The sequence below is a fragment of the Trachemys scripta genome, chromosome 13 (genome assembly GCF_013100865.1).
Source record: "Trachemys scripta elegans isolate TJP31775 chromosome 13, CAS_Tse_1.0, whole genome shotgun sequence".
NCBI lineage: Eukaryota > Metazoa > Chordata > Testudines > Emydidae > Trachemys > Trachemys scripta.
Window position 1 is genome coordinate 43,190,974 of NC_048310.1, and position 14,645 is coordinate 43,205,618.

The window sequence follows — 14,645 nt, forward strand, 5'->3', positions numbered from 1 at the left end:
AAGTCTATCTGTGTTTTCCGGAGCCAGATCCCAGGGTGTTCTACCTCCTGCTTCCCCTCGGTCTCCTGACGGTATCCCAGAAGGAAGTGCCTTGTCTGTCACAATGTGGAGAGCTGGGGTTGGGCCCCTGCCCTTTCCACGGAGGGTGCTTTGCCGCCCCGCGAGGGTCTCTGTGACAATCCCTGACCCCAGAGCAAGAGTTCCTGTCAGACATATCGGTACAGAATTCAGAACACCAGCGTGAGATAAGCTGGGCCAAGGGTGAAGCTGGTTCCAGCTGCGTGTCTGAGGGAGGTGGGCTGTGGGAATCGGAGGAAGAGGCAGCGTTTGGGCAAGCGGCTCCAATTCTAGGCTGAACTGGCCGGGAGCTGCCCTTTCCCCTCGTGCTGTTCAGGAAGGGAACCTCCTTACGGTGGCTTTTCTGACTTTCCTCCACAGGGCTGAGATTGCCAGTCTCTGCTTGGCACTCTCCCCATCGCCCTGCTGGAAGGGGGCATCCTCTCTTGTAGGAGAGAGAGAGGGGTCTTACCACTGTCCACCACAGAGATGGCAGGCAGAGCCTACCTGGCTTGAGGCCAGGGCCACGTGGCCGATCCCTTGGAGTGGTTGCATTGTGACACAGGAGTGGCTGAACTTGTTGGTGTTGTGCTCCCCTGCTCGGAGCTCTGTATTTTGGGATGTGAATGCTGCACAGCCTGGAGGCTGTGATTTTCATGACAGTCAGGAAGCGGCCAGGCAGCGATGAGTCAGCGTGCAGGCTTTGTCAGGATCATGGTGATGGGTGAGTCACCAGTGCCTGTGTGTACCGGGGGTGTTTGCACATGTCCCTCTGCCATGACACCCTAGAGATGCAGCTGGCTGTGTCTCTAGGGTGTGTGTTGGAGAGATGGGTGGGGGAGAACTGCTAGCACCTAGTCGCTATTTAGGGGCTGGTACGGTGTCCTCTCCTCTCCTCTCTCACCCCACTGCTGAATTGTCCCTGCCCCACGCTCCCCTCTATGGGTTGTCTTTATTCCCCTCCCCCTTTCCCCCTTTCCCCCTTTCCTTGGGGGCTCCTTTTGGGCCTCTTTCCTCACCTGCTGTCAGCTCCGTCACTGGGCTCCGTAGCTCCATGCTCAAGCGCTGTAGAGATGAGGGGACCAGTGCATTTCACCCAGCTCCCTGCACAGGACCGTGAGCTAGCAACGGAAGCAGTGACTCCGAAATAGATTTGGGGGGAGGGTGGATAATCGGCTGAACGTGAGCTCCCAGTGGGATGCTGTCACCAAAAGAGGTAATGTGATCCTGGGGAATGGTGAGTAGGAGCAGAGAGGTTATTTTACCTCTGTATTTGGTGCTGGTGCCACCACTGCTGGAATCCTGTGTCCAGTTCTGGGGTCCATAATTCAAGACACATGTTGATAAATTGAAGGGGGTTCAAAGAAGAGCCCCAAGAATGATTAAATGATTAGAAAACCTGCCTTCTAGTGATAGACTCAAGGAGCTCAAGCTATGTAGCTTAACAAAGAGAAGGTTAAGGGGTGACTTGATCCCAGTCTGAGTTGCTACATAGGGAACAAATAGTTAATAATGGGCTCTTCAGTCTAGCAGAGAAAGGTCTAACGCGATCCAATGGCGGGTGTTGAATCTAGACAAATTCAGACTGGAAATAGGGCATACGTTTTTAAGCGTGAGGGCAATTAACTATTGGAACAATTTACCAAGGGCCCTGGTGGATTCTCTATCACTGACCATTTTTAAATCAGGACTGGTGGTTTTTCTAAAGGATCTGCTCTAGGAATGGTTTCGGGGCAGGTCTCTGGCCTGTGCATACAGGAGGGCAGACTAGATGGTCACAATGGTCCCTTCTGACCTTGGAATCTCTGACTCTGGTGAGGGGAAGAGAAGACAGGAATGTGGAGAAATGGCCTGTGAAACCCCGAGCCCGGGGGATGGGATGGGACAGAATGCTGCTGCTGAGGGGACACGGAATAGGAGGTTCTGGACTCGTGAGTGACTTACACTCTGGCCCCCTAGAGCTGAACTAAAGTGCCTCAGTTAAATCCTCAGCGAGCCGTTTCCAAGGCACCGCATGGCTGTACAACCCCAGCAGCTGGGCGTGAGGGAATGGCTAGGGAGTCGCATGGTTGAGAGGCGGGGGCAGGTGGTCTGGGAGTCAGGACTCCTGGGTTCTACTCCTAGCCCTGCTGCTGACTGGCTACTTGTCCTCTACAAGTGCAGAGTGGCAGTATAGTTCTTGGGGTGCCTCACACTGACCCTGCTCCCCACGACCTCGCTGTGCATTCCTCCCTCCCGGTAGCAAGCACTGTCACTGATGTGTGGGGGGGGCCTTGTGTTTGCAGCTGGCGGATTGTACGCTGCAGGTCTCACCATCTGGCCAGTACCTGGATCTTGATCTGTCCCTGCTGGAGCAGAAAGATGAGCTGGAAGGATTCTACGAGGAGATCAGGTGAATTGCTGGAGTCGCAGATCTACCTGTCTGAACCGAGCGAGTGGGACGTGAGTCACTGTCTCCACTCAGGAGACTGCCCAGCCAGACGACGTGACCCTGCTTCCCCCACCTTTGCCTTCTCCAGACGCCCCCATGGAGTGAGACGCTGATGCATGTTGCCCTTCCGCCTGCTCAACAGGATGGAGCAGACAGCGAGGGGCCTGCGAGGGAGCAAGAATGGCTGGAATTGGGGCTGGGGCTGGTAGAGTCACTTGGGGGATTCACTCCTTTGCCAGCTACTTCCTGGATGTTAAACTGAGCCCCTGGGCCGAGAGCCTGGTGACAGGCCAGTTTTGGTCAAACTCTAGGGCAGTCTGTGGGGAGTGAGGGACCTTGGATTTGAGGTGCCTTGGGGAGAGGTCAGGTCTGGAAAGCAGGAGCAGCCACAGATCAGGACAGAAGTACACTGGCAGGGGAGCGTGGAGGCCCCAGGACAGTGCACCAAAGAGCTGCCCCCCCCCCCCCCCCCAGTGTAACTGCGTAGATTTGGTTTCCTGAGGGTGGTTGTGATGATCTGGCAGGCCCCAGCAATAGCTGGGTGCTGCTGCTGTCAGTAACCTGTGGAAGTGGGGCATGGCGGAGGGAGGGGAGGAGCTGTTCTGGGGGAGTGGTGGCTGACAGATCATTAGGGGATCTGGCTCTGGTGCTGAGTATGGAGGCAGGCTGGTGCCCATTGGTCGGCGTGGGTCTGGGCCTTGCTGACTTGTAGGTTCCCGATGGCGGTGCTGTGAGCAGGCCCTGGCTGCCCACGAGCGAGGCTATTGGTGACATTTGCGGTGACTTACCTGCATTCCTCTCGTTCCAGCAAAGGGCGGCGGCCAACTCTGATCCTGCGCACGCAGCTCTCCGTCCGAGTCCATGTCATCCTCGGTGAGTCCCTGATAGCCAAGGGCTCTGGGCCTCTGTATTCCCCAGGGCCTTTGCCTTTAACTGGCCCAAGGCCACTCGAGCCAGGAGCACGGTGACACAGGGCTGTGTGGGGCCTGGCTAATCTGGCCCGTGGGTTAATTGCTGAGTGCTCCTGGGGGCTGGCTCCCGGCTCCCTTTCCCATGATCCTCTGAGCTCCAATGTTCTCTCCGGCTTCATGTCTCTGTCTGCCATGGCTGGGTTTTCCCAGCCCCTGTCACTGCTACGGCTGGAGATGAGCAACTGGGCAAGGAGGGGGGGGGGCAGGCTCTGAGGTGGCACGGAGCAATCTCTCTCGAGTGTTTGTCTGACTGGTTCCTGCTCAGCATCTAGCTGGTTGCTACCACGTGGGGGGTCGGGAAGGAATTTCCCCCAGGTCAGACTGGCAGTGACCTGGGGAGGTTTCACCTTCCCCTGCGGCGTGGGGTGCGGGTCACTTGCCAGGATCATCTGGGATATCTCACTTCATCCTTTCCCTGCCATGGCAGGGGCCTCGGGCACCTAGGTCCTTCCTGTTCTCTCCGTGTGGTGCGTAATAACCTGGTCTCCTGTGGGCTGTGATACTTGGGGGTTGGGTTCCGTGTGGGGGTGCTGGTGGGCTGTGCTGTGTAGGAGATCAGACTGGAAGACCTGGCCTTAAACTCTGACTCGGGTCATTGTTCCTCACGTGGCTCTTGGGGCTGAAGGGGTTAATTGTTTTCAGCACAAAGAGCCCAAGTACAACAATATTTTTGCCTGTGATACTGAAAACATGCCGCATGCTACAAATATTCCGGGTCGCTTAGGCAAGCTCTAAATATAGACTTGGAAAGTACAAACAACTGTCTCTCATGCCAAGAACCCCGATGGAGGGTCAGGCATCCAGCATGGGAACCAGCATGGCTCCTCGGAACTGGGTGTCTCCCTGTTCCTGAGCTTGGTGCGGGGATCACGAGTATTGCACAGGGGGTGCTGTATTAACGAGATCTAGAGCGGCCGCCCCTTTGCTGCAGCCTGGGGCCCTCCTGCTGGCAGCCCGCGGGGAACTGACATGGGGGGTGCTGCTCACTCGGCATGGGTCCAGCTACTAAAATGCATTCAGTCCTTTCCTTGCATCGCTCTTCCATGTGGCCAACGGCAGGAGGTAGGCCTGCACTGAGAAGACTTGAGCCCCTGCTGTTCTGTGCAATAGGAGCCCAGGTGATACAGCTGAGTAGGTTACCGAGGAGCTCTGTCAGCCTAGACCAGCCTTTCCCAAACGGTGGGTCCCAATCCATTGGTGGATCCCAGAAGGGTTGAGTGGGGCTGCACATACCCTGGAGGTGCTGTCACTTCCCCTGGAGGAGTCTTTACCGGGACAGTGGGCCCAGGCCTGGGAAGGTGGAGCTTCCCCCTCTGTCTTTGTGCCAGTAGTGTCTAGCCTTTCCCTTCCCGTGTGCCTGCAGGTCTCTTAGGGACAGCCCCGCCCTGGGCTGCAGTGCCCTGTCAGCTAATTGTGCAGAGCCGCTGAGGTCAGGGCTCTACTGTCTGTTGGGGCTTCCCAGGCTCTGGCCGGGTTAGGGTCTGCTCTGTGTGTGTCTCTGGTGCTTGGACGTTCCAGCAGCTAGAGGGGGCAAAGGTCACCTGAACGGCAAGTTAATCAAAAGTCCTAGTCAGCGTTCCTGAAATCTTCTCGGAAGGCTGCTGCTTGCCTCGTTAGAGTGTCTGACTGAGCCACCTCGGGATGCTGTGGAGATCAGCTGGACTGTGCTTTTAATAACTGCCTGTCAGACAGCAGGAATCAAGAGGCAACCAACATAGAAACTAACCCTAAACTAAACCAAACCAGCAGAAACTTGCCAGCAAGTTACAAAACTATGTATTGGATGAATGGACTATAAGGTGGATAGAAAGCTGGCTAGATCATTGGGCTCAACGGGTAGTGATCAACGGCTCAATGTCTAGTTGGTAGCCGGTATCAAGCAGAGTGCCCCAGGGGTCGGTCTTGAGGCCGGTTTTGTTCAATGTCTTTATCAATGATCTGGATGATGGGATTAATTGCACCCTCAGCAACTTTGCTGAAAGCAATGAACCCCTTCAGCCACTAAGCTGTGGGGAGAGGTAGATATGCTGGAGGGTAGGGATAGGGTCCAGAGTGACCTAGACAAATTGGAGGATTGGGCCAGAAGAAATCAGATGAGGTTCAACACGGACAAGTGCAGTGTCCTGTACTTAGGATGGAAGAATCCCATGCATCGCTACAGGCTGGGGACTGTCTGGCTAAGCATCAGTTCTGCAGAAAAGGACCTAGGCATTACAGTGGACGAGAAGCTGGATATGAGTCAGCAGTGTACCCTCATTGCCAAGAAGGCCAACGGCATATTGGGCTGCATTAGTAGGGGCATTGCCAGCAGATCGAGGGACGTGATTATTCCCCTCTATTCAGCACTGGTGAGGCCACACCTGGAATATTGTGTCCAATTTTAGTCCCCCCACTACAGAAAAGAAGTGGACAAATTGGAGAGAGTCCAGCGGAGGGCAACGAAAATGATTAGGGGGCTGGAGCACATGACTTAGGAGGAGAGGCTGAGGAAACTGGGCTTATTTAGTCGGCAGAAGAGAAGAGTGAGGGGGGATTCGATAGCAGCCTTCAACTACCCAAAGGGGGGGTTTCCAAAGAGGATGGATCTCGGCTGTTCTAGGTGGTGGCAGATGACAGAACAAGGAGCAATGGTCTCAAGTTGCAGTGGGGGAGGTCTAGGTTGGATATTAGGAAACACTATTTCACAAGGAGGGTGGTGAAGCACTGGAATGGGTTCCCTAGGGAGGTGGTGGAATCTTCTTCCTTAGAGGTGTTTAAGGCCCGGCTTGAGAGAGCCCTGGCTGGGATGATTTAGTTGGGGTTGGTCCTGCTTTGAGCAGGGGGTTGGACTAGATACCTCCCGAGGTCTCTTCCAACCCCAGTCTTCTATGATTCTATGAGTACAGCTATAAACCCCCCAGCTGCATACACTATACTGCAGGACATCAGCCCGACACCATGTCATGGGTGCATTGAAACAGCAGCGTTCACAAGTCCGCTCTGACAGCGATCAAGTGCAGGATTCCAGTCTGCGCTGGGCAAAGGCGTTGGTCTTGGCCAAACCAAACACATGAGCTGCACTGCTCTGGTGCAGCCATCCCTGTGGTCAGCGGGAGAGGAGCGTTAGCTAGAACACTTGCTCCCTCCAGCCCCTGTTTGCAGAGGAACCTTCAGGGTCAGGGAGGGCATCAGGATCTTCCTTTCTTTAGCTGGAAACTGGACTTGTGACCCAGGTGTGTCAGGCATGTAACGTGCAAACCAGGCTGCTTACAGAGCAAAAGCTAGGCTGGCTGCTGTCTTTGCACACAGACTTGCCGGGGGGCTGGCTGCTGGAGCCTGCTGCAGGCAGACCGTGCCTGGCCGCTGCAGGGCTCCTAGTCCACTTTCTGACTGTGATTCAGTCACACACTCTTGCCCTCTTCCTGACTCGCTTTTGCAGCACTTCCGCTGTAATCAGATTGCTGATGAAACCTTATTTACCTGGATACATCATGGTGTGTTTGTTGCTCTTTGGGGGACGCCTGTGAAACCCAAACTTTCTCCCAGACCTACCAGACGGGCTCTGCGGGAGACACCACTGAATGGGCCTTCTCTGGTTGCTGCTAGCAATGGTTATTTGCGGGGTGTCTGCAGCAGGCTTGGCGCTGCTGGCACAGGAAGTCGCGTTCGTTTTTCCTGTCCCTGACACATGCGGAAGGATGTGTCTGAACACCGAGTGCCTCCTTCACGTTCCTGCAGAGAGAGGAGATTTGCCTACCGCTCTAACCCAGGAGGCCTGGCGAGAGAACAGGCTAACTCTTAGATTAGTGGGGCGGGAGGGCCGAAATTTGGTTAACTTTTATTTTGCCAGCTTGGTCAGCAGCATGACCTGACTGTCTTCTCGGTGTCTCCAGACCTTCGCCCCTGGCATCTGCCTTGCTTCCAAGTTTTCCATTAGATCAGCAGGCACGGCATGGCCCTCACCTCCTCAGACTGCTGGGAATGCAGCATTTCTATTAGCTCCTGGCCTGCTGGAGATAGGTAGCGGGTGGGGGAGAACCTCTCGCTCAGTCCCCTCGGACGCCACTCATGTCAAGCCACTCATGACAGGCCGAGCAGTTTAGCAGCTGCTGCTTCCAGATGTATGTAAACCCGGTCCAGATCTCTAACCCCTCTCCCACTCTGCTGGGTGTGTGAGGGAAGCAGGCCTGGCTCTACAGAGCACGGGGGTGAGGCTGTTTCTCAGTGTCAACAGATGTGGGCTGTTTTCTGTTCCCCTTTATTGCTCCCCCTGTGCTGTTTGACTCCTCCGGTGCCCCAGGGCAGTGCCGCTCCCCTATCCCTGGAGGCCACTGCAAGTTGAGCCCATCTGTGCACAGGGTGAGGTCAGGGCCGTCCTTAGGATTTATGGGGCCCACTGCAGTATTGTTAAAGTGGTGCCCCTGTGCCGAAGGCAGCCCGGGCTCGCATGTGTATTTTAGGGAGGGGGGGGTGTCTTTTGAAGGATTTATTTTAAAAACTGTCTGAAGGTCCAAGCAATTAAGGCTAAAGATGAATCCTCAGATTGTGCATCTAAAAAATCTATGCGAGGGTTTTTTAGAGATGTGATTTTATCATCTTCACCATCACACTAATGAAATATTTTTAAAGCCGATTTTAAACTAAGGTCCTGTAGACTGACATGTTCTGAGTAAACAAGACTGTGATGCACAACTGTTTCCAGTCAGTAAATTCAGACAGTCTATGGGGGGGAGGGTTGGCAAATGCCTGTTCAATGGCTCCATTACCCCGTGAATGGCTCGCTAACAGTTTCAGTGTTGTGCTAATAGGTCTGGCAGGCTGGAGGCTTTTTCACGTTTAAGTACTAGATCCCCTCTGGAGGAAGACTGGGGAGCCTGCAGCAGCCAGCCGTGGTGGGAGCCTGCAGGAAGGGTCAGAATAGGGATAGGAAAAGGCAGAAGGGTGGACACTAAGACCCAATAGTGCCCCAAATTTTCGGGTGCCCTACACCAGGGGTTCTCAAACTGGGGGTCGGGACCCCTCAGGGGGTCACGAGGTTATTACATGGGGGGTCGCGAGCTGTCAGCCTCCACCCCAAACCCTGCTTTGCCTCCAGCATTTTATAATAGTGTTAAATATATAAAAAGTGCTTTTAATTGATAAAGAGGGGTCGCACTCAGAGGTTTGCTATGTGAAAGGGGTCACCAATACGAAAGTTTGAGAACCACTGCCCTACACAGCCTTATATGCCTAAGGACGGCCCTGGGGGTGGTGCAGGGGGGAGGTAGATGCTTTCTGCCAATGCATGTTACCTTGGACATACCTGTCAGCCATCACCTGGCCCAACCTCCAGTGTGTCCAGGGCTAGCTAGCCAGTCCACTCTGACTGACTGCAGGGAGGAGACATTTCACCTACCCCCCTAGTTTGTCTCTCAGCTGTGTAATGACAGCAGCAGGGCTCAGAGGGAGAAGGGGCCAGGGGCAGGAAAGCCGCCTCTTGGGTGTGAAAATCGGAGGGCTCTTGCTTGGGAAGGGCTATCCAGGGGCGCTCTCTTGCAGGGACTCCAGAAGAGGGGGGTGAAGGGGAGTGCGCCTTCCTCTTGGAGCATAGAAAGGGCTGTCTGGGGACTCGCTCCATAGGGCATGCAGATCTGCACCTCTTGTTCCTGTGCTCTGATCTCCATAAGGCAGTGAGCCTTGTGCCGCTGATCCATCGCTCTGGGAGCTAAGAGGGATAATCAGATCTCATGTGGCAGGACATCAGCTGATTGTGCCAAGGGCCATGTACAGAATTGTACAGCTTGTCGGACGCGGCAGGAGAGGTTTTCACCTTTCTCGGACGCGTGAGTCTCTGAGCGCTCTAGGAGGTGGGGTAGCAGACCAGCCGGAGCAGTGTTGGACGTGATGTGGTGGATCCTGTGGTGCCTGGCTTTAGGTGTCTGCACTGTCCATCTGTGTCCCGCCACAATGACATGGACCTTCTGTGCTGAGAGCAGACGGGCTTGATTTTCTGCAGTGCCTTCCGTCCCCGGGAGTGGGCGCCCAGCAGAGACTGTGCCGGCGAAGCACTAGTGCTGCTGCGCCGGGCCGCCGGGCCCTTGGCACAGCCTGAGACACTAAGCCCTGATGGGCTGTCAGCCGGGATTCTGCCATTGTGTCCTAGGAGTGTCACCGTCCGCCTGGATGGAAAGAGCCCGCTCTCTCGGACTGCGGGGGAGAGCCAGCAGGGCCGAGCTACCTTGGGCTCCGGGCCAGGGGAGAGCAGGAGGCCATGCTTCTCATCGGAGTTCCTGTTTCTTCTCTGCGTAGGAAGCCAGGGGAGATATTTATAGCATTGTTCTGCAAAAAGAAAAAACGAAAGAAAACAGGAAATTGGCAAGTTCTAGATAACCCGCCATTGCCAGGCCGTAGCTGCTCCCTGGCTGCCAGGCCACGTGTCTGCTTCCCCCAGACCCCAAGGCTGACAGCAGGCCCCAGGGGCCACGGGCGCCTCTTAGTGCTCGAGGGAGGAGCCATGGCAGGGCCTGTCTGCAGCCAGGGGCTCCAGGAGCTTCGCGGGACCTTCCCAAACGGAGCAAACGGGCTGAGACTGAGCAGGGGCCCACACCTACTCCGAGTGAAAGTAGCGGTTGAGAATGGAGGGAGGGAGCTCGTGTCTTAGCACCCTGCAGGTCCCGGGTTGGGAGCCGAGGTGGAGGGGAGGATGTGCACCCCTACGGGGGAGATTCATAGCTCAAGTGCAGCTTGCTGCTGGGGGAAGGATCTCGCACTCTGGCGTAGAGCCCGGCGCGGGACTATTGCTTTTAATCCCACTACCACCTGCTCCCGGGTTGTTTCTTGCATTTTTATCCCGCTTCCACCTGCAAAAATCTTAGATCCCGCATGAGAGACAGATTCCCCCATTCCCCCCGAAGTTCATTAACATATTACAGGGGGCCAAACTGTGGCTTGCGAGCCGCATGCGGCTTTTTTACAGTTAAAGTGCAGGGCCCCCTGTTCTCCCCCCCCCGTGTTCTCCACCTACCAGACTGCGGGGAGGCTCGGGACTTCTGCCCTGCAGCTGGGTGGTGGAGTTAGGGGCTTCTGCCAGAGACCACTGGTGCCTGCTGAGATTGGGGGCACAATTTAAAGGTTTGGGGCCCCCAACAGCTTGAGTCACACACACCTCCAGGCTGCAGGGCGGGGCCGCTGCTTTAGCTCCATGGGGAGAGGCAGCAGCAAAAGCAGTGGCTCTCCCTGCAGCTTCCAGCTGTTGCCACTGTCTCTCCCCATGACCCCAGCAGCGGCCATGCAAGGAGGAGGCCTGGTGACACCACGTGACCATGTAGGACCAGCAAACCTTGGCAAAAATCTGGGGAGGCACATGACCCCACATGCCCCTCCGCTGTGTGTTGCCTCCAGCTTCTGCCCCGCGGCTTTAGGCCTGCAGGGAGCTGAAGCCCTGAGCCCTGGCTGGCACCTCCCATGGGGCTGAAGCCCTGAGACCCCCCTCCCTGTGTGGCTGGAGCCCCGGCAGGCGCCTCCCACAGGGCTGAAGTCCCAAGTCCCGGCAGGCGGGCCCCAGCTTTTTGTCATATGCGGCTCAGGCGGTCAGTAAGTTTGGCCGCCCCCGGCATATTGTCTATATAAACGGAATTCAGACACAATTTTTACCACTAAAAGATATAACAAATTTGGCTTTAAACCATGTTAAAAAAATACTTCAACTCCTGTTATAATAGACATCAAATCTCTTTCTATCCCTCACTTAAATTTAAGTATTAAAACCTTCTTTTAAAAAAAAGAAAAGAAAAAAAAGAAAAACTTGCTTTACGTTGCTGCAATTCTATGTATGACAAACTGCTGTCGTGTGTATATCCCACGAAACATCAAAACAAATTGCACCACAGTTTTGCCTTAAAGGCGCAGATGTTTCTAAAGATTATAATCATTAAGTTGTTTAAAAAATGTTGTAAACGGCTTAAGCGTCGCTTTTAGAACTTTGAAACGTACCTTTCAAGTTATTTATCTGTCAGGGCTATTACTGCTTTTTGGGAAACGTTGAATTGAAAAGCTGCTCACAGCCTAGGTTTTTGAGAGAAATGCATTTTAAAAAGAGGCTCAAACGAAGTGATCAATAGTAAGGTCAAATTAAACAGCTGGCGTCTGGGGGTGCAGTCTGTGGGTCTGGAGCCCAGGGAGCAGGTACAGGGAACGCTGGGCTGGGGGGAGGTGGTGGCTTACGGGGACAATTCAATTCTTAGGTTGTTCTGATGTCGGGCGCTTTCTGGCCGCCGTTGCCAGGGCGGGAGCACGGCGTAGCTTCTCCTTGCACGCCCTCTCAGCTGGGGGGCGCAGGGCGCTGTCCATGCTAGCCACGCTGTAAGCTGTCAGGGGGCACGGTCGGGCTCCCCAGCAGGAGCGCGGTGTCTGCATCAGTCTCCTCAAAGCATCCGCTGCAGCTGGCGGGCTCAGGAAGTGTTTGTTAGCCCTGGTTTCACGATTGGGTCATTTCCTACGTACAGGGTCTAGCTCGGCCCCGGGCTGGCATCCCGTCCATGTCTGGCTGCCCCCGGGAGCAGGGTGGGTGGTTGGCCTAAGTGTGTGTCATTCTGCAAGGGTTCTCGCATGGCAGGTGCCGCCCTGACTCCCAAGGGCTGCAGCCTACAGAGAGCCGAGCACCTCCCTCATGGGGGGTGGGGAACTGACCGGCTCAGGGAGTGGGACACAGGCCTTGCGCTGTGGGGCGGAGAATGGGATCCGGAGCCTTCCCCTGGCGGGAACTGGTTCCAAGCCGGCCCCAGCTCGGTCACTTGAAGGTTCTTGAGCCCTGTGCGAACCCCTCCTGGAGCGCACGGCACTGCCTAGCGTTCAGGCTCCGCACAAACCCGCTGGGCCGCGAGATGAGGGGTTACCACAGCATGCAGTCCTCAGCACGGGGAGGCCAAGAAACCTCACCCCATCTCATCCCCTCCCCACCTCCTCCCTGCTGCAGCACCACGGGGTCCCAGCGGGCAGGCTTCTCTTGCCACCACCCCGAGGGGAGGAGATGGGTGCCTGGGACCCCTTGGGAGTCAGCTGAGGGGCGCCCGCCTGTACTGGGGGGCAAATGGGCCGAGCCGGCCATCGTGGTAAGTGGCAGGCGTGGGGCTAGGCCAGGAAGCAGGGCTGTCCTGCTGGGCAGAGTCGGGCAGAGCCAAGCAGCCTGCCCGCTGGAGCCCTCGAAGCCTCATTCCAGCACGGGCGCCCCTCGGCCCCTGGGTGGTTCAGTCCCGAGCACAGCAGCCTCTGGCCCGCACGTCGGTATGGGCAGCCAGCCTGGCAGGCCCAATGCCCCAGCCCGTCTGTGTCACACCCCTTCTTTCCAGGGGAGGGGGTGTCCCCAGCTTCGATCCCCGCCCCGAGGTGAAAGTCACGTCAGCGGCACCAGCCCCCCTCTGTCCCCTCTGCAAAGTGAGAGAGCCCAGCTGAGCCCTGGCACTGAGCGTGGGGCCTGGCCAGCGTGCGCTCTGCCCCTCTGCTCTGGCTCCAGAGGGGAGGGTTCGTGGCTTTCCCCATTGCTGGGGGATGCTCCAGGGTCCGTGTCCCCCGCCCCCCTAATGCAGTGGCTGTGTTTCCTTCCTTCCAGAGAAGCTGTACAACTCCCACGGGCCGGAGCTGAGGCGGTCCCTCTTCTCCCTCAAGCAGCTCTTTCAGGTACGTTCCCCCAACCCCTCTGTGGGGCACTGTTCCACCCTGCAGCCCAGTGACCTCAGGCCCTGTGGGCCTGTGCCCAGGGCCATGAGCTGTGCAGGGCTCCGCGGGGGCAGCTGGTCATGGGGGGTCTGTGGCGTTAAGTGATGCTGGGGGATCCCATCAGCCCAGCCCCCCAGCTGCTGCTTTGGGTGATAAATTCTCCCGTGTATCCTGCCTTTCTGCCATGCCCGATTCCTGCTGCCCCCAGTTCAGCGCCGAGGGAGCTGCAGGGCTTAGCGCCTGGGGAGCGGGGGCTCTGGCCCAAAGCCGGGAGAGGTAATATGGGGTTTGTTAACCTAGCCCCTGCCCCTGGGGGCTGCAGATTTGGGCTGGCACCTTGAGCCTCACCTATCAATCCCTGCAGCACCCCGCTGTGCCACGGCTTCTCACCCAGCAGTAACCAGTGGGGTACAGCACAGGCACCGCTACCTTCCCCCTGCTGCTCTCCCTCCTTTCCCCATGGGGTAAAGCACAGGCCAGCCAGCATGGTCCTTCTCCCCTCTCCCCCACACACCCACCGGGTATCACTAAGCCCCTTCGTTTTCAGTTTAAATCGATTTTTATTGAAAAATTCCTGCGTTTTACAAAAAGTATTATTCATTTTTTTCTGATTTTCACCCTACTTTTGTGTCATTCAAATATATAAAAAATAACTTGCTTTATTAGGAAAATACAAACACATATCTTATGAAATGTAATTACGATAATACATGAGTCTGTGGGTCTATGCAAAGCTGCCTGGTGAAGTAAGGCTCTGTATTAGTCTAGAAGAGACACACAATAAACAAACAAGCACACAGGCAAGCTCGGAAGTGCGTGCGCATCTGAATGTCCTGAGGAATCTCACGCCCACCACAGACATATTTCAGGCTGTTAGCAGATAACGGTTTAAAGATTTGACCCACTAAAATGGGAAGAAAGCACAAATCTGTGTCAGAATACGTTTCAGAACACAAGGAAGCATTTGAAAATAATAAATCAATTTAAAAAAAAAAAACGGAGAAAAGGATGAAGTTGAGCGTATGCGCTGCAAATGGTGTGGCCTAATTACTAAACAAGAACTATTAGCCTATAAATATTTAAATTCTCCACCAGTAAACTCTTTCTTCAGATGAAAAGTTTTATTTAGAGAGATTGTTTTCTTAAACTCAGAAGCAGCAGCATGTGTTCCGAGTTCTGGCTTCGTTCTGCAGCAAACCACACTGATGAATGGAATTCAGAGCATTAATTTACTGAAGACTTTTTTCCCGTCTTTCCATCCACAAAAATAACCCCCTGATATTTACCCAGAACAATGAATCAGTTTCTTTTGCACTGATGTCCCCCTGTTCTTGTTGTTGTGGTAATAACCATGGATCAATTCCTGAGAAAAATGAAATAAAATCAAAACTGAAAATGAAGGGGCCCAAGTACAGCACAGGCACAGCCGGCTCCGGTCCCTTCACCCTCCTCCCCCCAGCCGGCTCCCCCACCTCGGGTACGGCACAGGCACAGCCGGCTCCGGTCCCTTCACC

At 55.3% G+C, this 14,645-nt stretch overlaps 1 protein-coding gene across 1 annotated transcript; it reads left to right on the plus strand.

Annotated features, from left to right (window-relative positions):
* Positions 1-1,255: 1,255 nt before the first annotated feature.
* On the plus strand, positions 1,256-13,092 carry LOC117886771 (FH1/FH2 domain-containing protein 1-like; the record flags this gene model as incomplete). The annotated part of the gene is given in 4 exon segments (XM_034788815.1): positions 1,256-1,273; positions 2,343-2,449; positions 3,297-3,361; positions 13,025-13,092. Coding segments are annotated over 4 exon segments (258 nt in total), but the record flags the coding sequence as incomplete, so codon positions are not given.
* Positions 13,093-14,645: the final 1,553 nt, after the last annotated feature.